Genomic DNA, 24,759 nt, shown 5'->3' on the forward strand with positions numbered 1-24,759 from the left:
GGTTAAGGGTGGGAAGTGGAGGTGGGAGGGAAGTAGGTGTGGTCATAAAAGGGCAACACGAGGTATCTTTGTTATGGGTCCATGTGATGAGAAAATGTTTCAGCATCTTGACTGTGTCAGTGTCAATATCCTGGTTGCAATATTGTACTATATATAGGCTTGCAAGATGTCATCACCAGGGAGAAATGGGTAAAGGGTACACAGGATCTCTCTCTCTCTCTCTCTGTTATTTTTTTACAACTATAGGTGAATCTACAATTATCTCAAAATAAAAGGTTTAATTGAAAAAAAAAGAGGGATTCCAACCAAAAAGAATGGAGACTTCACACATTGTCCAAATGCATTCTTTTTATTTGAGAAGGACGATCTCAAGGCAGTGCCCTTTGGAAAAGGCATCTCTCATCATCATGTACATCGAGATCAACCATTACTCTCGGCAAAGTACAAAAATACACGCATCAGTGACTTTCATACAATAAATACATAATCATGCATCCCACAATAAAAGGCACAGAAACCTGGTCACTTAGTAGTCATAAAAATTACTAGCTACATTAACAAAGCCACCCAAATTATCAGTATAAGGAACTGTAACAATATATTCCAAAGGTGAAAACACATAAAACATCTTTAAAATAGTATGCAATAAATATCTCAATTGTATATATTTTAAAAATTATGCCATTGTAAACAGCATGTAAACAAACAAAACTCACGTTTTCTTACCATTATTAAAAGTCATTAGAGCTAAAGTTATAACCTCTGCTCTGTCAGGTATATTTCACTGGCAAGTGTACTAAGCAGTTTAAAGTTTCACTCTTTTCTGCAGCAAACAGAGCCCACTGTGTAATAAATAGATAGGATCTCCATCTTTCAGATACAAGTTTCAAAACAGACTACCAAAATGTAGTAAATTCTTATCTATAAATAATATGGCAAAGGCTAGATCCCAACTATCTTCTGCAATGCAAGGGACAAAAGGAACAATATTGTTAGGTTTTCAACATGATGATAATAAATAGGAGGTAAATCACGACTGATTATCTTTTTAAAAAATATTTATGTGGTTGCGACGGGTGTTAGTTGCAGCACGTGGGCTCCTTAGTTGTGGCATGTGAACTCTTAGTTGCAGCATGCGTGTGGGATCTAGTTCTCTGACCAGGGATGGAACCTGGGCCCCCTGCGTTGGGAGCTCAGAGTCTTAACCACTGTGCCACCAGGGAAGTCCCATGCCTGATTATTGAAAGGTAGAATGAATGTGCTGAATATGACGGTCAAGTGTCCAGCCTTCTGAGCCTCTTTCTTTTGTGGTCCTTTTACAACATCGAACGAAGAGTAAAGCTCTATCAAACTAAGAATTTCCTTTTGCTAGAGAACATAGAAATGGTTGATACTTTATACTGATGGAAAACGGTGACTTCCAAATATGCCTATCAAAATGTAAATGTACATACAAGTAAGGTTTTTTCCATACTTACCGACAATAGTTTTTTCCTTCTCATAAAGGAACCCAATTGCCTAACCATCAATAAATATTCAGAAGTTAATTTTTTATAACTCACATACCTTTGTTTTGTTTCATCTATATATCAGTGCATTGTGGCACAAAAATACCAGTAGTAGATTTACTGTATGCTTAGATAAGTATGCTACCTGTTAAGTAGTATTACTCCCTACTCCCCATTAAAAATAACTGAGGTGGAAACATCAACCCATAACTTCAAGTGGAGCCTTTGAAGTATACCAGAAAGCACTATTTACTTTTCCCCTCTACTGTGGGTTCCCAATGTATACTTCATATATTTTGGTGTGTGTGTCATTAATGAGGATATATGCCTTCCTAAAATGGACTTAAAATTGAACTTGTCTCCTACAAACTCATTAGTCACTTGGATCACACATAGCACCTATGGTTGTGGAAATGGGGTTCTATAGGATTGATGAAAGACGTACTTGACAAGTGATGGTCAAAAATTATTTGTGGTTGACCTGAAAATACAAAAACTGTGGACATAAGAATGGGATTACTTATTTATGACACAGAATTTAGTTTTTTGGGTGGAAGGTGACCACTTCCCTGAAAAAATCTGAGGAATACTACTTGATTTAAAAACATGTCCTCCCAATTTCTTAAACAAACTGTAGAAGAATCATCACGAAAACGAACTTGAACTCTTTCAGACAAGAGCTATGTCTTATTTTCTTTGTATCCCCGGCATTAATCAAATGTCGAGTGTAGAGCAGGTAGAAAAATATCTATTAAGTGAGTGAAATAAGAGGCCATTTAATTACATGCAAATTTTGGATTTATTTAATTTTTAAAATTATTGACTTTAAAGGGCTGTTTCTTTTTTAGGGCGGGGCCATGCCAGGTGGCATGCAGGATCTTAGTTCCCTGACCAGGGATCGAACCCATGCCCCCTGCAGTGGAAGCGCAGAGTCCTAACCACTAGACTGCCAGGGAATTCTGATATAGGGCTTTTTATGTTAACCTTTATCATAATTTGGAGACATGGAATAACGCCTTTATAGAATCACAAAAGAGAAAACAAACCCTTAGGTAATAGTTTTTAGTCTTTATGTTCTATATGGGGTGATAGCAGTGGCAAACAAGCCTTCTTATATTTGCATAATAAAAAATGAAATAATCATTAACTCTAGATGACCTGATATTGCACAAATTCAGTCTCTATCTCTGGTTGAAAACTATTTTTCAGAAAATTACACTTTCATTACCTTTTTAAAAATTCTTTCTCAAGTCTCATTATTTTGTGTAGGTAATTAGTGTATGTGTTTATGTAGATTGTATACACTGAATACCTGCCAAAGAGAGAGATCATCTTTAGGGCACATTTATGGATTATGAATAAGAAGTAGTTGGCAGTTATGTGAAAATTTACTAAGCTTCAATTTTAGAAACAAGAATTCAGATTTGGTAAATATTTCTCATGAATAGCTAACAAATGATTATCCTTCACAAAGCAACTGCTCTTCCCTGCTGTTTCTCTTCTGTTGCTTCTCCCAGAGTCCATGCGGGCTTCTGAATACACATCCCCCTCATGTGGACTCTCAGGGAAGTCTAAGCGTTCATTTGTGAAAGTATAAAAACACAAAGAAGTTTGGGCGCTATATTACCTTCATTCACTCAACATTTATTGAAGTCCTATTACGTGCTAGCTAGACACTGAGACTACAAAGAGAAATCCAGTTGTGGGCAAGCAGATATATATATATTGAATTACTGAAATGTGATATATATATATTGAATTATTGAAATGCGATGTTATTTTAATAGAAGAAGTTTCAAGAGGCTATGGAGCATGGATGAAATACTTAACCTGCCTGGGAAGTCAGGTAGAGTGTCATAGAAGGTAAAATTTGAACTGAGTCTTGAATGAGTTGATCTACAGCATGTGATTATGCCAAAGCACTGAACCGTGAGAAGTTCCAAACTCCTGGGTTACAAAAGGTCTCTAGAGGAAATGGTGGGTGACAATGCTAAAAATGGTGGGAAGAGGCAAGGTCATGGAGACCCTTATCCATCACGCTAAGGAGTTAGGTTGCCATGCTGTAAAGGAGGGAGAGTCTAGTTAAGGATTTTTAGCAGGGGCATGACAAAACAAATCTGTGTTTTAAAAAGACCAATCTGTCAACCATGTGGAAGATGGACTAGAGGCAGGGGAGAATGAAGGTAGGAAAACTGGTCGCTGAAAAACTTTGGCAAAAGCATAGGAGAGGGGCTTCCCTGGTAGTGCAATGGTTAAGAATCCGCCTGCCAATGCAGGGGACATGGGTTCGAGCCCTGGTCCCGAAAGATCCCACATGCGGTGGAGCAACTAAGCCCGTGCGCCACGACTACTGAGCCTGTGCTCTAGGGCCCGTGTGCCGCAACTACTGAGCCTGCATGCTGCAACTACTGAAGCCCGCACGCCTAGAGTCCATGCCCCACAACAAGAGAAGCCACCGCAATGAGAGGCCCGTGCACCGCAACGAAGAGTAGCCCCTGCTCACCACAACTAGAGAAAACCCGCGCACAGCAAAGAAGACTCAATGCAGCCAAAAATAAATAAAGTAAATAAATTAAAAGAAAATTTAAAGCATAGGAGAGAAAAATGGTAAAGGTTTGTACTGATAAAAGTCTGAACCAAGGCATTAGCGCTTTGCTTTACTGCAACTAATTAGAAATACAACATAAAATGTCAATTCAATTTTTGAGATGGACAAAAAATAAAATATGCAACTGTATAAATACTAAAAAAACACTTTGATATAGAAAAGGCTTTGGCTTATACAATTCCAAAGCAAGATTAAGCTAAGCCTGTGTTTTGTTCCATATTTTAGCTTATGAGTGTCTTGGCAGAAAAACATAATCACATAATGTTGCTATGAGAACTGTGTCATCTCTCAAAAGCTTTCTGAAAGCTTTTCAAGTAAAAGGAGGCAAGGAAACAAAAGAACTGCTCAAGTTTGCAATTCTTTCATGCTCATCATTATGTATATTTAAAAATTGCTGCAAAATGGAAATCTGTAAACAGGGTAGGGTCTAATTAAAATGATAATTAATTTTAATTATACTAAGGTCAACTGTATATCAGGTCATTGCAGGAAGCAAATTTCCAGAAAAATAATTTTTTCCCATCACTGTACCAAATCATTCTGGAATCATCATTTAGAGATCTGTTATTATGAAAACTAAGTTGTGCCATTAAGACAGATCAAAATATATGCAAATGAGCTCTGAATCAGTCTCTTCCCTTATGTCATGCAGCTTACACCCTCTTAAAATTCCAGCATTTTTAGGGGAGGGGGATGTAGCAGGAGCTCCAATGTCGTAAATAAATACCAGATTTAGCAAGGAAATCTTTAAGTCAAGGATCAGACAGTGACTGAATTCAAATGTCAGGGAAAAATAAAGTCAATATTCATTTACCCTTATCTATATTTAATAATTTTAACTAGGTTGTTCGAATTTTTCCCCCTTAATTGTACTTAGATTTCCATTATGGTAATAATTAAGACAATCTCTAGCTTAGTTTCTTTACAGGAAGTTTTGAAGGTACTTTGCATTGTACCATTCCATGGCCAAAGAAGGTAGATAGTGATGCATGCTTCAGATCAAACAGCAAGGAAACCATTTAGAATTCACTTAGTATAGAAAGTAAGTGACGTCACAGAGTAAAACAAGGTAAGGGAGTCCGGTATTCCGTTTTTAAAAACGCTGATTTAAAGAGACATTTTCCTCTTTGGGGAGTTAATCTAAGAAAAGATGTGAAAGTCTTAGCTAAAAAAAAAAAAAATATATATATATATATATATATATATTTATATATTTATAAAATTGTTGTCTGGGGTGAGTGTAAAAAAATGAAGTTACTCTAAATTTCTGAAGATTTTAGAAGTGAGTTTTTAGCCTATACTAAAATGAATAATATGAACCTGTAGTACACAGATGAACATACCCATAACCTTCTCTGGTGCTGACAGTACTAATGTAACTTCACTCATTTTAAAAATGAACAGAAAGGGATATTAATTTGGGCTTTTAATTTTCATGTGATGGGATAAAGTCTGGGAAGCTTTTCTACACATCTAAAACAACAGTGGGAAAGAAGTAGTAACTTTAAGTATGATTCACACTTAGCTAGTTTCTTTTGCAAAAGAAAAACTAACAAGTACTTATAATTGATAATATTGTGTGCCATTTCTAATTAGGGAAACTGAGGCACCAAAACATCTAGCTCATAGTAAGGACACACTGAGCCAGCGCCAAAGTCAGTTGAGGAACCCAGTAAACCTAAACCATATTCCCATCTCCAGAATCACAGAATTTAGCTATTTATAATATTATAAATTTGAATACTTTTTTATTGTTTCAAATGAAAGGAAAATCCATCCTTGCTAACAAATTTCAAGGCTCTAAGCCTTGAAAGGTTCATGAAAATCAATCTCTTTACTCTGTATGGTCTGGTCTGACCTACATGTACCAGAGTTCTTCTTTGGGAAGTTGCTAAGCCCTTCTGACTAGTTCTCCCTACATCACTTACTAAGTTGAGAAAATTTGCCTCATGTAATAAACACAAATGATCAGGTTATCCAAACTACCTGCTTAATTGACTTCCAAATTTCAACAGTAGAATGGGCTCCCTAAACTCACTGGTTATTTTGAAAAGATACAGATACAATCCCAGACTTCACCAGTGTGACTTTTTTTTTGTTTTTTGTGGTTTTGTGCTCACCATACATCTCACACGCTTTGCATTTTTATAATATAAACTGAAAGATACCTATGTTCAAACTCTCGATTTCCAAAACTTTCACAAATTACCAAGCTCCTTTTTCCTTTAATTTCCATATAATGTTTCTCATATATTTTCTTTTTTCCTGCCTTCAATAATTGCTTGTGCAATAATAAAATTAATATAAAACTATGTCTTTTAAATTCTAGTAAATTAATTCTTAATCTTCTACTATAGTTCTTAAATAGCTTACATTTCGTCTACTGCTTACACTGTAAACCAATAAAACAGTTGAATTTAGGGCTTATTAAAGTGATTTCTTTGGTATATGACACAGCCTCATGGTAAATCAGAACAGTTATTTTTCTTCCTTGAAAACGTGATTTTATTCTGTGTGGCATGTTGTGCTATTATGTTTAACATTTTTAGTTTTTTAAAAGTTGAATAGAGAATATTTTCAAACAGAAAGAATTCAAAACTCAATTAAAATCTCACTGACTTAACTGACAGAAACAGACAAACCATTATTCCTCATAAGTACTCTGACTAAAGCAGCCCAGAGTCAAATGCAAACCTGTTAAAAATATACACCCTGAAACCTAGAGCTGGAGGTATGTGAAATTTGGAGGGTTCCAGATTTTTAATGTTCATTCAAATGTCATATTGGCAGTATAATCAACTGAGATCTCTTTTACAACAAAAATTGAAAATTTACTACAGAAAAGCAGTCCTGACTTGAAGATAAAATATATATTGGCAAAATATAGCATGATGAATCCCTTGGTTACAGTAAATACTTAATATTGGTGATTTCATTTTGGCTTTATGCCTTTTTCCATATTTATTTTAAACATGAAATTTTTTTTTTTTTAACAAACTCTCTATTACTTTTCAGTTATCTATGATGGTAAAGAATCAGATTTTTACACGGAAAAAAACTGGGCATCTGTTTGACAGAAATGAGTACTTCAAGTACGTAAGTAAATCATTAACAGAGCTGTTACACTCTAAGCAACAGCAATAACAAAGAAAAGATCTAGAATAAGCATTTTGTATAAAGATTACATTTCACGACATAATAAATAAATGCACTGATTTATACAACTTGTAAAAACCTTCTACTGATGATTATGAGTAATACTGTCTATTACTGACTTTGCTGATATCAGCACTGCCTCGCATAGAGTTTCAAAAGGTAAAATACTTGCCCCCAAAGCCACAAAATATACAAAGCTGGTTTGTTATTAAATACTTTGTCTGCCAGAAGTCCTACAAACTAAAATACATCTTGGCAGTTTGAATCACCAGCGTGACCAGTTTTTTGGTATAAAAAGATAAGAAAAATTTTAATATGAAAATTAATAAAACCAGTAAAAGGAGAAACCTGTTGTATAAATAGACATTTTAATGTAAAACTGAGACTTTCATTTCACTTAAGAGGAAGAAAAACTTCGATACAACTTACTTGAAGATTTGAAAATAATATATTTTCCCAGCTCTAGATAAATATATTACTCCAATTTATTAGTCATCTTCAATATACAATATATAACTCACAAAACTGGGAATGTTACAACGCCAAAACCTTTCACAGCACTAGTTACCAGTTACCAGAACTGTAAGAAATCTTTAGCTACATATCAGCTTAATACTTAGAATATAGAAACAGATATGGCTAAGCAGTGGCAAACAATAGTGCAAACAGTAAGGACAACAAAATATATTTGTTTTCCTTTTTAGCTTGAATATCTAACTGCATTATCCTACTTCAGTGGCATTATCAACTGAGTATGAAACTTACGTTAATCCATTGAGAAAGTAACCCTATGTTCCTCTAGGTTTGATTAACTTGCTCTTGAAATGCAGTTCTATGAAATATCCAGACTATTCATAAATTCCTATACAATGAATAACTTGTAGCTAAAATGAAATATTTTATGTGGAGTTTTTATAACGTTTAAGTAGTGGCTTGGTTTCTATTTTTCCAACTAAAACTTGGAAGTGCATACAAAATTAAGAGGGAGAGGATATAAATATATGTAAATAGAATCTTAATTACATAAAGGGAATTAACCTGTTCATCTATATTAGTAATATGGGGTTTTTCTTAAACATCGTTACTGAGTTTAAGGCAGCCTCAGTTACTCTGTTAAACTTCTTTTCCTGAAAATAACAGAAAGAAGTATACAAATAGGTACAGTCCAGCTGTCTTTTTATCTCTCCGTTCTCTGTCACGATAAATCTTTACAGTTTTTTATTCTAAAGGAGATGCCTCTCAACAAAACTTGGAGGAAATAAAGAGGAAACAATAATAACAATAAAAATGAATGCTTTGTGTATTAGAAAAATCAATAATCATTGCCTCTTTAAAGTTTTGCTTTAGCAGGCATCCTATTGCAAGGGCAACACATTCCCCAACTGACACAGAGATTGCTATACAAGAGTCACTGGGGAGATGCCATAGCAGAGAGAAACAAGCCCCAGGCCCCATGGCACTTGGCGTGGGGCAGTGAGGGCAGAGGCATGGCAGCCAAGCTCTGGAAACCACTTGGGAAGCTGTTCCATTGACCAATAATATTGAGGAATCTTCACTTCTTACTCTTTTCAGCTGATTTAAAGAACTGCCACTAATATCATCAATCTCTAAACCCATTGTTTCATCCAACCTGCATTTGAAAAATGCAAGATAAGTTCATTTTGGAAGGAGCGAGCAGGAGAGATCCTAGATGTCAAGGTTGAAAGATGTAATGTTTCTACAGCTTAATGAAAAGCGGTATCTTTAAGGAATTCACATCTATACAACAGAAAAGTCCACTATGTTGTCAACCCAGTGGGAGATAATAGGTAATTTACTTTAGAAATGATGTAGAGACGTTTCCACTCTAATTTTCTAAGTCATAGTTTTGCATGGGTATTTCCTTCCTCAATTCCTGTTACAAACAACTTCTATGGAGATTAAAGTAGTGGTCTCTTTATTCATTAAAATTAGCTAAAGAATCTCTAGGCAATAATGTTTTGGTCATTATATAACTATGTAAAAATTAAGTAAAGGCTTACTGACCATATGTCACACTCGGACAGATCTTATTATAGAATTAAATAATTTGTATTTTGAGGGTCAAGAATATATTATTTTTCAGGCACTATTTTAAGGAATTATTAACTATCTGAAAATCAGGATAAGTTAGCATAATAAGAAAGCCAGACTTTAGTCTAGCAAAACATGCCTTCTTTTAGGGTCTTAATGACGCATTCACTTTACCTGTAATCATTTTGGGTCTCTTTTTTTTTTTTTTTTTTTGCATGCCTAATGATTCATTTAATGTGTGCATGTGTCCTCAAGCATGAACTATGTCAATAGGATAATCTACTGATAAACGAAAGTGAGAAGTACAAGTTGTTGGAGATCAACCCGGTCTTTACTTATCTCAGTACACATTCTTCTGAAATGTTGCCTGTGACTTAAGTTGTGAACAAATGAGAATGTCACATGAGCAAATGCAGATTGTTAGTGACTTAGACGTGGGGTGAGGGGCTGGAGAGAGGCCAGTTGTGTTGGCCAACCTCCTGTGTGCCACCTTATCTACCAAAATATAACCAAAATATATACTGGGTAGGTAGGGCTCATCTAGAACCTGGATTAGGAATAAGGATTGAGAAGAAAACTCAGCTGGGTGATGCATGAGTTTCAGCTCATTTCTGGGACTAGTTGGAGAAGGGATAGGAAACAGTGGGTTGGACAGCAAGCTATTCTGAGAAACTTCAAAGACCTCAGATCCCTCCTAGCTAGGAGAGAGAAAAACGCATCTAGGCCAGGGCTAATCACCCAACAAATCTTATTAAAAGGAAGATTTTGACTCAACAGGGCTGGAATGGACTGAGATTCTGCATTTCTATAAGCTCCCAGGTGATACGGATGCTGCTGGTGCATGGACCACATTTTGAGTAGCAATGATGCAGAGCAGTGCTATCCAGTAGAATTTTTGCAGTGATGGAACTATTCAACATCTGTATTGTCTACTATGGCTATTGAGTGATTGAAATGTTGCTAGTGCAACTGAGAAACTAAATTTCTAATTAAATTAACTTTAAACAGCCACATGGAGCTAGTGGCCACCATGTAGGACAGCACAGATCTTACACATTCAGGGATCACCTCTTCTCAGCCACAGCAATATATGTGATGGTCCTCAAATGATCTAATCCATCAATTCATTTAGATTAGTAACTTTCCTTTTATAAAATGCAAACTGTAAAATCAGTTTCTTTACATTGTTTTCTTCCTAACACTTGGCTAGATGACCCACAGTGGGTGCTAAGGTGGGGCAAGATAAAAGGAGTCCGTTTGTAGTGGGACAGTTGATGAGGAAAGGGCAGTACGTGGCAGTGAGAATTTGAGCAACCATCTCTATTGGGCACGTGGAAAAATGGGAAGCCAGGAAGTAAGCAAGAAACTCAGAAAGTGAGGTGGAGGGACAGATGGAAGAGAAAAATTGAGTACTCTGAAATTTTATTTAGGCCTGACCCTGTCCCTTTCTTGACAAGTAAGTTGTTCTTCAGGAAAACGAACAGTGAAGGAAAATGAAAGGAAGTGGATGTGAGCTGTGATTCCCCTCCAGCCCTCCCAAATTATCTACATGCAGGAGAGTCTGGTGGGGAGGAAAGACGGCAATTACAGCTGGCAATCAGGCCCAGGCTTGAGCTTCTCACCTCAGCTTATGCATGGACCAAGGTGCAGAGGCCCCACCTACACTCCCCAGAGCTGGGATCAGGCCACGTGGAGAAGCTCTTCCTATCTTTGTTGTAACCCCATCTACCATGAGAAGCTGATTCCTCTGCGAGGCTGACACTGGCCTCTAGAGGCTCTGAGGGCACCATCCTGGCAAACAGGCGTGAGTGATGTCCTTTGGGTCCTACATAGCTATGCACAGACAATGCATACAGTGAAAAATGCTCCTATTCAAAACCCATTTGCTGGAAAATTCTAGCTAAGGATTCTGTTAACTGAGGTTCAACATATATAATGGATGTTACTCAAGAGTGAAAAAGCAACATCAAATACAAAATCTAATCATTTACATCTTCCTCTTTTAAATTCTGAACATGTGATAACTAGATAATCTTTCCTATTGGCAAAGGAGAATTTGGGGAGAGTGAAAATCGGTAACGATGTTTGCATTAATTCATTCTTTTCTAGGATTTCTTGCCTCCTTGCCTCCACCTTTCCTTTTTCTTTTTTTTTTTTTTTTTTTTGTGGACAGGGATCCGCAATCTCAGCAGAGAGTTCTGAGAACACAGGGAAGTGCTTGAAAGAGCAGGACACTTTGCAGGGTGAGGGACTCTAAAAGGGACTGGAAAGGAAGACCTTTGATTTCATAAGTGTGGATAACATTAAAATTAACTGAGTAGCTCTTTGCTCTTTTAAGCTACCTGATACAATTCGCTTTGGAAAATTTCCATTTATTCACAACTTAGGTAAAATATATAGTCAGACACACTTGGTCAGGAACCTATCAAGTTTCATTTATTTTTCAGATGCCCAAATTTTGTGATTTTTACTAGTAAATACTCAAGTTATAAACAAGGATAAGCATCAAATATTTAAACCCTTTTGATATAATTAAATTATATGTCAGACAATAGCTCATTTTAAATGTTTTCCCATCTATATTTCTCTTTAAGCATCTGGAAAATAAATGTCTAGAAAATATCAATGAGAGTATAGTTTAGATTACATGTACACAAGTGTGAATGTACATATAAATGTATACGTGTATATATGTATATCTTTTGAGCACCTACCTAGAAGGCTACTTTATGAAAATTGTTAACCACTGGGTCAGTAGTACCCTGTTTACTTCTCTTATATAGAAGATTTTTAAACATTAGAATTAATTTTTTGGTATATAATGTCTAAAGAAAATTTATTTAAGGACATTTTTGTGACTTTTTGATATGTATGCCTTTGGCTTTCAAAGATTTTGATCATTGTAATGTTGACTCCTCATGCGCTAGACTGAAGTATAGTGGTTTACAAAAAGGAAAATAATATCTACCTGATAGGATATAAGAATTAAGTGAGATAATAATAAATAATGGAAAGCCCTTAAGAAAAAATTTAAATCTCTTTTGTTGGGAAGTTTGTGTCAGGAGTCCCTTTAGCCAGTGGACGAGTCTGGGTGACCAATCAGTATACCAATCCCAGTTGAGACGTTGGGGAAATTCCTGGATGTCAACAGTCTGCTATATTATACATGCAAACAGAGTATTAAATAATTATTTAATTGAAATGAAAAATTTAAAACAGAATGTGGGAATTTTGGTACGGAGAGCTATGATAAGTTTTGTTAGGCAACAGAACATATAATTTTATGAAAATATCCAGAGAATTTTCTTAATGTGCACACCTACTGTTTATGATAGGTTGGTATAAAATTGGCTTGCATAAGATATATATCATTTGTTGATTAGGGCACAGACACATGTTCACAAATTCTTAGATATAGAATATTTATGCAAAATTCCACATCAAAGAACAGAAAAGTGCCTTTAGCCAACCAAAAGGTACTTAGGTAGTAATAAATTAAATTCCATTAAAACTGACATTAAAGCTAAGTGTTACATATTAAATGTGACATGCAAGAAACAGAAAGACAATTCAGGCAGGAACATCGTGCATTAAGATTTGCATTCATTCATAGTATTTGAGGGGTTTTAACCATATTCTTTGACCACTGAGAGCTAGGAATCTGAGGTGATACCAATTCAAAACACCACTTAATTTACATCTTAGTCTTCTAGCCAGTGATTTTAAGTAAGAAGCCAATGCCTCCAATAATGAAACCCAAGAAATTTCAGCTACATATTGTTATGTGTTTGCACGGTAAGAACATTCCATCTGACCAGGTTAAAGGAAAGTAAACATTGTGCAATTCCACCTTTTGGACAATGCAATTGTCTCAGATTCCTCCCACCTTTTTACTAATATGAGCAAATTTGAATGTGTCAGGTTTGCACAATAAGAAAATGGCTTTGTGGAATGTATTTTTGTGGCACAAAATATTTTCTAATACCTCAAATCAAACTTTTCACCCATATCAAGCCGTAGAGGTGCCTCAGTGGTGCTTATTTATCTAGGCAGAAAACTACAAGAACAGCCAATGGCTCCCAAGGACTTTGTATTAAGTAGCAATTACTTTCCTTCCAAGGAACAGCACCAATATGATTACACCTCAGACTGGGGGTGTGCTCCTTCCAAGCTCTTTAATTCCCTGGAGAATTCGCTTCATATGACCCACTTTCGGTATCCCCAGGTCCTAAAAATAAAAAAAAAAGGTAGAAAGAAAGAAAAAAGAAAGAGGAAGAAGTTTACTGACAAGAGAAAAACTGAGGATTAAATATTTAACTAGCTAATAACACAGTTAGCATTCAGCTCATTCATTTTAGTTTACATTCAATGATTTAGGAAGTAAAAGTTAGAAAAGTAAGTTTATAAAACCAAAAAAACCCTGACATTAAAAAATTGCCGACCAGTAAAAAAATCACATCTTACACAACTCTTAAATGTAACATTCTCATAAGTTATACACAAGGGCAATTCTTTAAGAGTCAAAATTACTTCCTCTTTTTTCTTCTTTTTTTTTTTGTTTTAAAAAACACAGGTCCGGGCTTCCCTGGTGGCGCAGTGGTTGAGAGTCCGCCTGCCGATGCAGGGGACACGGGTTCGTGCCCTGGTCCGGGAGGATCCCACATGCCGCGGAGTGGCTGGGCCCGTGAGCCATGGCCGCTGAGCCTGCGCGTCCAGAACCTGTGCTCCGCAATGGGAGGGGCCACAACAGTGAGAGGCCCGCGTACCGAAAAACAAGAAAACAAAAAAACAAACAAAAAAACCACAGGTCCTTTTGTGATCTCTGAAAGAAGTGACATGTGACACCAGGGTATCCACAATTAGTCTTAAAACAACTATACATTTCCTTGCTAAAATATTAAACTTACAAGTGAGGCCTGATCCTCAGGGAAGACTCCAGTGCCCATGACCTAAATGTGGAATCCAAATGCATTTGAACGTGCATTTAGAGCCTTTGATTTGAGTGAAATATTTAAATATTCCTTATACTTCGTAATGTATAAGTATAAACAATTACATAAACATTGGTATGTATCTGTGGGTTGATGCTTTTCCTCAAAACACTTTTGACCCTTTCCCTCAAAATTCTTGTTTCTTAAAGGACTATCTTCCTAAAAAAGAACCAAGGAACCAATATTTAGTTTTCAGAAATGAATGGTGATTGCAGAGTGGGCAGCACAGAGCAGGAGCCTGGCGAACAAATACTTGTTGCAGTGATAAATGAGACCCATCCAAGACAGCCATAGTATTCGCTGTCTGAAAAACTAAAAGAGATGGTGAAGGCCTCCCTATAGCTTCTTTAAGCGTAATGGGCATCATCAATTTGTGTGAAGTCAGACAACTTCTTCACAAAACAAAGAACGTGAAATATTTGAAAATTAGGAAAAAGATGACTTTCAAAGCAGCCTAGAAAATATAAGGTACCACAAGATTATTTGTCTGAGAAGATACACACACACGCGCGCGCGCGCTCTCTCTCTCCCATATACTTTATGATCTCCTTGAATTCTATAGCAGCAATGCTACTGATGATTCTGAATCCTTCTGGAAAATACTCCTTCCACAGCCAGTGCTCTTTTTGAGCTTGAGATCATTTCAGGGTATCATTTTTACAATATTTAACTGACCCTGAAAAATATTTGCTCATATGATACCAGGTCATCCACAATTAGTCTTAAGGCAACTACACATTTCCTGAGCGTGTGGTAAAACAGCAAACTTAAAAGCAAGGCCAAACCCTACAGGAAGATAGAAAGGCAGATGCATTTACAGAGGCGTTTAGATTCTTTGATTTGAGTGGCATATTTTAATGTCCTTTATACTTTGTGATAACATAGTTATCTGATTAAGAAATACCTTTAATATTAAATATTTTATTTTAGGCCATGTGCCCACTGTATTCTCAAGAATAAAAACTTCTTTGAGAGATGCAGACTCTACCCAGAATTATTATTTTGGTGTCTCGAGATGCATGTTTTCCCTAGAGTTACACTAACTTCTTAGCTATATTTTCTTTAGTTTGAGTTCAATACATTCACATCTTCTAGGAGTTAGGCTGTGATAGAGTTATGCCATGATGTCTGTTATGTATTTATTTTTATCATATTCTTTAGTGTGGACTTTTTCTTTCTGTGGATGAATAGCTTTAACTTTGCAGAGGCATGCTTTGTAGATATTGTTACCCTTCTACGCACACATATACAACTTTCCAAATGGAGAAAACAAAAAACCAACCAAACAAAACCCCTGTGTCTTTACCATTTGCTTTGTTATCCCTCACTTTTTCCTACTGCCTTCTAGGAGGTAAAATAATGTAATCAGTTTATTTGTCTGTTAAAACACATTAGCAATATTTCCCCTTTCCCACCTTTAGACTGTCACATTGCTATCTCTAGTTGTTTTGATGATAAGGAAGTAACACCTGAGCCAAGATCTGAGGAGAGTTAGCCAGGTGACGGGGAGGGGGGGAAGCATACCATAGGAGGGTACACCTTTAAGGTGAGAGAGGTCAGTATTGTTAAGCAAATGAAATAGGGCCAGGGTGGAAGGGTATATAGCCCAGCAAGGGCCAGTATTCCATAGCAGGTTGACTATATAGGCAGACCTTGTAGGCCTCCCATAGACGCGAGTCTTCATTCTAACTGAAATGGGAAGCCACTAAAAGGTTTTAAGCAGAAAAGTGATACACCTGATGTTAAAATGTCACTGTGCAATGTGGATAATGGACGAGAGAGGGCACGAGTAGCAATGCGAGGGCCAGTTAGGAAGATACTGACCTTACACAGGCAAGAGGAAGGACTGTGGAAAGGAGAAAGAGAAATGTATGGAGATTAAAGTCAAACTATGTGATGGGTTTAATGAGTTAGGGGGGAAACGATAAGAAAGAGGAAGGTGCTAAATATGACCTTGGGTTTCTCTAGCTCACATCCCTGAGTTGCTAAGATGTAGAGCACTGGAGAAGGGGCAGGATGGGAGTAGGACAGGAGAGTAGAAGTTTGGTGTGGACACGTTAAGATTGACATCCTGTGTGATGGCCAAGTAGCAAGTAGAGTTGGTGATATAATCCTAAAGTTTACAAATGAGGTCACAACCTTGTGAACCCATGATATATTCAGACAGTATTCGAAGCAATGGGAATGGACAAGATTACCTAGGGAGTAGGTAACCCTTCACCAACGTTAAGAGACTTTCCTCTGAAGGGTCTGCTCCCTCTTACAGCTATAACCACAGAGTACGAGGATAGCTCGTTCTCTAGCTCGGTTTTGTTCCACTGAAGGCTCTTTCTGTAAAATTACTTTCCTTTCCCATTGCCCCACACCCTGTTTTAGAACCAAAAGAGTTAAAATGGACTATGTCAATAAAACTTCTAAAAGAAAAGTTTTAAGGGAAAGAATGTAATTTGCATTAAAAATAAAAACAACAAAAAAGTTTCATGAAAAACTAAATAGAAATTTTACTAACATAATTCTTAATCAGCAGCTCCTTTGTACTCTTATTTTTTTTCCAGCCAGGTCCTATCAGTCTAACTTTGACTTTTCCGTGTGAGCTTTGTTTTTTCTCTCTGCAAATAACTGCTTCACTCACTGTGTGTGTATGTTTATATATGTTTGTATGTACATATATGTAACATATACATGTCTATTTATACACACACACAGCCTTTTCCTTGAACATACGATTATTCACGGCAAATGGAATGCAAGCTTCTAGAGGGCAGATGCCACCTAGAGAAGCTGGCATAATATATTAATCAGTAGCTATTCAATGAATATTGCTGCCTGCCAAGGATATCAGAAGCTACACAAATATGTTCCACGTAATGATCCTCTACATTTAGTTTTTGGTGTATTCAAGTGTTGAAGTAATTTTTACTTTATGAACTGTAACACTATGTATTTTGCTATGTTCCAGATTTGGGACTCTCAACTAAGATAATTAGTTAAGCTATTATTTTATTATTATTCTGGCTAAAAATGTTTAGGTATAAGTGGTGTCTACTTTTGATGTGCTAAAACTTTATGACACTGCTTTATAAAAATCTATACTTTAGGTTACCCATCATGGGGTCAAAGATCTCTGCTAACGTATTTGTAGATAAAGGCACAACCGTTCATGAATTTATTACTAATTTACTGTCTCATAATTCTATGCATTTTAGAACCTGGTCTACAGGAAAGGAATCAATCCAACAAATGTTGAAGGCTTTGTCAGTTGCTTATGAATCAGTCTTGGAATTTTTAAATGGCAGCGTGGGGTAAGAAAATATAACATTACAAAATCCTACTTCTAACCCTGGGACAGAATATGCTTCTTTGGCCATTTCTATGGTTGCGTCTCCACCCAAAGAATAAAAGGGAATTGCTGCAGACCATGAATTAATACTTTTCGTTCCCTGTCATAAAAGACAAATAGACTTTGGGCTGCCTTCTAGCAAAAACAAGGCATAATTTTTACTTCATTTACTAAAGAAAATAATAAATTTATTTTTGAGAAGAATACAATTTTAATAATAAGTCATGGAAAGGAAATTTGAATTTATTTGTCTAGTTGTTCATGTGACCTCTGAAAGCTCAATTTTGAAACACAACCAAATCATAGGATTCCAAGTAGCCACTGCTGTAAGTCTCTCATCTAGTTCCATATATTAGAAAGGCTTTGTTATTGGCATTTTGAATTAATTTTTAGTTGTTAACCTTTAATTAGATATTTTCAGCAACAATATCGCCTTTCACGTTGATCCAAAAAAATGAGCCGATGGAAATATGATCCATTTGGAAATATTAGCACAGGAACAGCCATACCAATGGATGCAGAGAAAACTTACTAAGTTCATGCTAAGCTTTAGCTATAACAGTCAATGATTTTGACAGAAAAATATTGCTGACATTCTTGTTTCAAAATGCATACCAGGAACTCAGACCACAGGACAAGGCATATTAGATTACTGCACGTTTGCATAACATAAGCCAAGCTATAAGCACAGAACAGAACAGCACAGGAGAAAGGAGTCTGTTTTGCAAGAAAAACTTTAAGAGCAGAAGTAGCACAAAGGAAATACCTTAAGATCTCGCCTTTCCAGATGCAAGAGTTCAGCCCCTCTGATGTCATGACGGATGAAGATTTCTTTGTACTCTCCCAAATTGAGCAGATCCAGCCAAGCAGCAACTTCCTCTGTGCCCCATTTCTGAACTACCAAAGTTAAGAGCAAAACCCCCTTAATTTCTACATGCTCAAGGCATTACAAAGCACAGGTTGGCCAAAGAAGATGCGAAACAGAGTACAGCGGCAGTGCTAGCAAAGGGAAAGGTTCAAGGTATTGTCTCAACAAAACTGCAATTCCACGTTTTCCCATGCAAGTTTCAGACTATCAGTCAACACAAGGATCTGACTCTACAAGGACATTCACTGCTGCGTACCTGTGCCTTTCTCTTTAGCTCAATTTCCTCCTTAAAGCCATGCAAACTGCACAGTATGTATAAAAAATGTATTTCTCATGATTAGGATCAGTAGTACAAGGTCTAAATAAGCTCTGATGATTTCCTTAAGGACCATATATGAAACTTATTATAGTTTAATTAGCTACAAATGCTAATTAAAATTTAAAATCTGACACAGGGTACAATTTTACACAGATTTCTGCTTCAGGTCTTGCTGACTTCAAGTACTGCCTTTATTGGTTTTGATGATTACCATTATTGATAATTATAGCAATAAATGTATTGTTAAATCAATTTAATGTCATCTAAAAACTGTCAACACCGCTTTCTAAGATTAGTTGGGTTGTTACTTTACAGTATGTACAATCACTCTTTTATACATTTTACCCAACATTGATTAGCTTAATAAAAGTCTCCTTGTTTGCCACATTTGGTTTTAAAATGCCCTTCAATAGCTGCTTTACGATCGTCAAAAATAAGGTTATGTATCACTTTTCAAAATGAGATGGCTAACTCAGAAGAGTGACAAAATGATTTGATTATGAAAGGCACCTACCATCATATACACAGAACTTGAAGGTCTTTAGCAGTAGTACAGCATTAAATTTAATCTCTAAGGAAAGGTGGAAAGGGAACTTGAAAGAATACCCAAGAGAGAGTTTAATCTTTGCTTGAGAATACAAGTGTCACAGTGGACTGTCATTACTGAGGGGCTGAAATGGCATCGTAAGTCCTTAAAAGAGAAGGAAGAGAATATATAACTTGAGGTGGACAATATATCTAGCAAGTTAAAGGAGTAAACGAAAGTTTCTACGTTCCATTTATCAAAATGATATAGATTTTGCACATTGAAGAAGGAAAACGAGTTACAAGCCTTGAATTATTGTTAGCAAGACGAAGACCCATCTAACAGACATGCTGACATTCACTCAGCAAAGTAGAAGCAAATCGGCAACCGCCTTGTAGACTTGTTAACTGCATGACTACAGACTCCTACTCGTGTTTGGATTTATTTTAGGTGTGATATGACTTTTTTATTATGGTAAAGTGAACATAAAATGAAATTCACCATTTTATAGTGTACAGTTCAGTGGTATTTAGTACATTCATAACATGGTGCAGTAATCACCACTCTCTAGTCTCAGATCACTTTCACCCCCTCGGTGATACCACCTCAATACGTTATTTTTTTCATCATGTTATCCTTTCCCTTCCCGTGCGGATCACCTACCAGCCTGTGAACTTGTCTTCTGCTTCTGAACCTTTTCCTTTTTGAATTTGGGCACAATACGAAATACTGTGCTTCTGCTGTTTCTCTTGGTGCAATCCATGGGGGGCTCCTGTTCGAGTCGAGCAAGAAGAGAAATTTCTCAGGATGTTAGGAGAAGAAAAACCCACTCTGATAGCACAGATAACATAGATGTAAGTTATCCACACAAAATATTGTTGAAGTGATAACTTCTTCCCCAAAAGTTCACGATGTTACGTACTCCTGAAAAGGTACCGATTCCCATAAGATGCCTTTGTTCACATAAAAGCTTTTTCTCGTTGGTTCAAGAAAAGTGCATCTGAAAGTAGTCTCCCCTGACCTGTGGTTTCCCTTTCCGCGGTTTCTGTTGCCTGCGGTCAACCACGGTCTGAAAATACTACATGGAAAATTCCAGAAATAAACAATTCATAAATTTTAAGTTGTGCACCGTTCTGAGTAGTATGATGAAATCGTGAGCCATCCTGATCTATCCCGTCTGGGATGTGAATTATCCCTTTGTCCAGCGTATCCCATCTGTTGGTCACTTAGTAGCCATCTGAGTTATCAGATCAACTGTTGTGGTAGCACAGTTCTTGTGTTCCAGTCACACTTATTTTACTTAACAAGGGCCCCGAGGCACAAGAGTAGTGAAGCTGGCAATTCAGATATGCCAAAAAGGGGCTGTAAAATTGCTTCCTTTAATGAAAAGCTGAAAGTTCTCGACTTAATAAGGAAAGAGAAAAATCGTATGCTGAGCTTGCTAAGACCTACAGTAAGAACGAATCTTCTGTCTGTGAAATTGTGAAGAAGGAAAAAGAAATTCATGCTAGTTTTGCTGTTGCATCTCAAACTGCAAAGGTTATAGCCACAGTGCATGAGAAGTGCTTAGCTGATATGGAAAAGGCATTACATTTGTACAATAAGATATTCTGAGAGAGAGCGATACCACATTCACGTAACTTTTATTACAGTATATTGTTATAATTGTTCTATTTTATTATTCGTTATTGTTGTTCATCTCTTACTGTGCCTAATTTATAAATTAAACTTTATCTTAGATATGTATGTATAGGGAAAAACATAGTATATATAGGGTTCAGTACTCCTCTGAGGTCCACTGGGGGTCTTGGAACGTACTTCCTGCAGATAAGGGAGGACGACTATATTCAAAATGTATTTTCTCCTGAACATCTCTTTTTCAAAGGATGCATTCAAATTCTATTGTCACAAAGCGTACACTTTTATAAAGAAACAGGACAAATTTTACATACCTCATCCTCATTTGGGTGTAAGATATAATAAAGCCAAGGGATCTCTGTTAATTTCTGTAGCTCCACCTCCACGGAATGCAAGGCATTGGATACCCGCTCTTCATGTGGAGATTCCAACTGCTATTTGACCAGCAGATTAAAAACAAAATAAAACAAGCCTCAGTGACCAACCTCAAATAGAATAAATTATTTTACTGACACTGAACATCCTCATCTCTTACCAGACGAGGCTAGATTGTTGTTGGTTTTAATACAAAAGAATATGGAAAAAAGGACAAATTATTTTATACTGAGTTCATTTAAGCAAATCTGAATAGATTTATTCCTTACTTCCCAAAGATGATATAAGTAGCTAGTGTGACTTTAATAATTTCACAGAGAAAAGTATTACTTATGGTGATATTTTTTCTATGTAAATCCAACCCTCCTCCCTTCCTATCCATGCATCCATCCGCCCATTCTGCCGGCTTGCACTAGGGAGTAATCTCATTATTCTACTTCTTTGTGGCAAAAATCATTCTGATTTACATAGGTCGCTGTGTGAACAAATAATAATATTTTAAATTGGTCAAAAATATGTCATATAATAAGAACTGCCTGGCACAAAAATCGTCTGGATAATTAAAATAACAGGTTAAAAAAAGACCCATGGATCTCAGAAAAATTTGTGACAAAAAGTTGTTGCACAAATCAGGGCAAAGCAAAAAGCTAAATGGCTTGTAACCTGGAAGAGGGCTAGCAAACTTTAAAGAGAATTTAACTGGTCACCTATTATCCACCCATTTGAAGCAGTTAGTAAAAGTCACTTACAAATTCAGTAAATGAATAAAGGTGAAACAAACACTGTTAGGTGCAGAATTGAAAGGGAGGTGACTGAATTCTAGTCCTGGCCTTTTTACTAACTATGTAACCAAGGGAAGATGAATTGATTTCAGGGGTCTTAAGTTTCCTTCTCAATAAATAGTAGAAAGTGACTACACACTTTCTAAGATCTCTTCCAGCTAATCAATACTTTTGTAAACTACTTTAAAATTGTAGAGTACCTACATATAGGTTCACAGAATTTTAAGCTGAAGGTTCAGAGAGAATATTACGGTTATTTATTAGGGACATTATTTTTCTCCCTCTGTTATTCAAGGGATCTAGCATTTCTAGAAGTTAATAAAATTATGGAGATTTTCCACCAGGTCAAATAAAATTTACCACTTTCCTTTAAGTCTAAGAATATATGTCTTACAAAATTGATAAAATGGTTATTGCATATTCATTCTACAAGCAAAATGAAGCATATAACTTAGTTGCTCTCAAACATGACTGACTATTTTGATATCAATATTGCCAAATATTAAAAAAAAAATCACTGGTATACATTTCAAACCAAACATCCATATTTGACAATGACAGAAGAATTAAAAGTGGAGGGGAATCCTTATACGTTAACATAATATAATTGATTAATATTAACCAAGTAACATTTAATGGGTATTTTCAGTGTAGAGAGCTAAAATACAGTGTAAGTTATGCTTTTAGTTCTCGTCAATCAGAAATTATCTTAAATGTATTTCAAATAACATGAAAAAAATACATGTCCTTCATCCAATAATTGGGACCAAGGTCACAGCTCACTGGCTTTCCTATAGGACTGATTTTAGAAGAGCAGCAAGAAGAATTCAGGTTAATAATAGAAGTGCCAAGAATAGCCAAGAAGATTTTCCCATTGGTTTTATCAGAAGAGATATTCAATGTTTCTTCCTAAAAATTTCTCTTCACGACCATAGCAGAGGCAGCCACCTCTGGCCCCAAGGAAGTTATACTTGAGCTTCCCTCGGAGGTGGGTAAAAGCAATGGACTTCATGCAGCCTTGAAGCTTCTCTTCTAAGAGCAAAGGATGCTCCAAGGGTGATACATTTTACTCTGGACTCCAGTCAAGCAGATATTCCAACCAATCACTTACAGTTGGCTAGTCTATGGAACACACCTCTCGTTCTTCCACTGTGCCAGATGCTATGACTTTTATTCTCGCTTTTATTTAGATGTATACATCTTCCCAAGAAAGAGATAAAATTACAGTAAAGAGAAATGTTTTAAGATCATCACCTATCAATTAATCAAAATTGTTACATGGAAGAAAACAATAGCTAATGTACCTGGCCTTCTACAGTTACAACAGCATGTGTGAATAACCTACAATGGAACACTAGGTGGCGAAAAGACCCAACGTGCTAGAACATTTCAAGGGTGAGGGAAGAAAGGCTGATTAGTAAAGGACTGAGGTCCATGAACTTGTGGTCTGATTCAGACTTGGCTGCAACTTGATTTCCAACACCAATCTTGAGTTAACCTACGAATAGGTCTAGTTCTTGAAATTTAGTTCTTGAAACACAGAATCTAGAAAGCATCATCTAAGCAAATCTAGAAAATAACAATCCTATTTCAAATGTTAATTCCAGGAACACAACTCATGATTTCCTCTACTTTTCTGCATTAATGGGTTAATGAGTCCCTAGGGAATGTCTACCACTCTCTGTAAAGTTCAAGATTCTCAAAGCCGACTTGGGGGAACATATGTATGCATATGGCTGATTCCCTTTGGTGTACAACAGAAACTAACACAGTATTGTGAAGCAATTATACTCCAATAAGGATATATTAAAAAACAAACAAAAAAAAACCACGATGAGGGGAAATCTCTACTCCTGTTAGCCTAAAGTGTAACTCCCAGGTGTAGCCATAAATTTTCTTGCAGGCAAAAGCTAGGTAAAAAGGAAGCTCTAGGGATGGAGGCCGGAGGCTGCTTGTGCATTAGAATCTGATGAATGCGTGCTCCCTAATGAACACAAGAACCATACATTTATCATCATTCTGATGTTATCCACCATTTCTTTTCCTTACCAAAGGAACCCTGCCAACTAGTAAAGACTCTGTTTCATTATACAGGGCCTTCACATTGATGGCTATTTCAGTGGCAGTGTCTCTCGTAAGACTCTAGGAAAAAAACAAAACAAAACATCAAAGACAAGTAGTTCTGTATTAAATTGGGATTCAATCATCAGCGAGTACTTTACACTTTACTCTTCCGATTTAAATTCACATCGCAAATACTTTAAAAAGTCTACCCAAATTCTATGGTAATTGCAAAATTTCACACTCACATTCGTTAGCATGATTACCTCTTCTAATTCTGTGAGCACAGAGCCAGAAGAATGCACTGACTGTAGTGAATACACCCAGGACCACATCTCCTACACACGAGCATGTATATGCTGGCGACAACAGACACATATTCCCACAAGAATTAAGTCAAAGAAAATTATGTCTTAAAAGGGACATTATCTGATCATAATTAATTCTATCCATTGAGTATCACTCTCCACAGTTCCAACCGGATTGATTTTTAGATTTTAATAATCTTGAGGACTCACACTTATTTGTATAATAA

The 24,759-nt window shown here is 36.4% G+C and overlaps 1 protein-coding gene across 3 annotated transcripts in view; it reads right to left on the minus strand.

Annotated features, from left to right (window-relative positions):
- Nucleotides 1-328: 328 nt before the first annotated feature.
- The window catches only part of DGKH (diacylglycerol kinase eta), a 184,382-nt gene continuing 159,951 nt past the window's right edge, over nucleotides 329-24,759 (minus strand). For 2 of the 3 annotated variants that reach the window (XM_073795251.1, XM_019936489.3), the window contains 5 exons: nucleotides 24,213-24,305; nucleotides 21,321-21,440; nucleotides 20,032-20,140; nucleotides 18,422-18,552; nucleotides 329-13,552 (listed from right to left, as the gene is read on the minus strand). In XM_073795251.1, the coding sequence (XP_073651352.1) occupies nucleotides 13,469-13,552; nucleotides 18,422-18,552; nucleotides 20,032-20,140; nucleotides 21,321-21,440; nucleotides 24,213-24,305 (537 nt within the window). In that variant the 3' untranslated portion in view covers nucleotides 329-13,468. The remainder of the gene's footprint in view (nucleotides 13,553-18,421; nucleotides 18,553-20,031; nucleotides 20,141-21,320; nucleotides 21,441-24,212; nucleotides 24,306-24,759) is intronic. The other variant, XM_033843358.2, reaches the window with a different exon arrangement.

Source organism: Tursiops truncatus, chromosome 18 (assembly GCF_011762595.2).
Source record: "Tursiops truncatus isolate mTurTru1 chromosome 18, mTurTru1.mat.Y, whole genome shotgun sequence".
NCBI lineage: Eukaryota > Metazoa > Chordata > Mammalia > Artiodactyla > Delphinidae > Tursiops > Tursiops truncatus.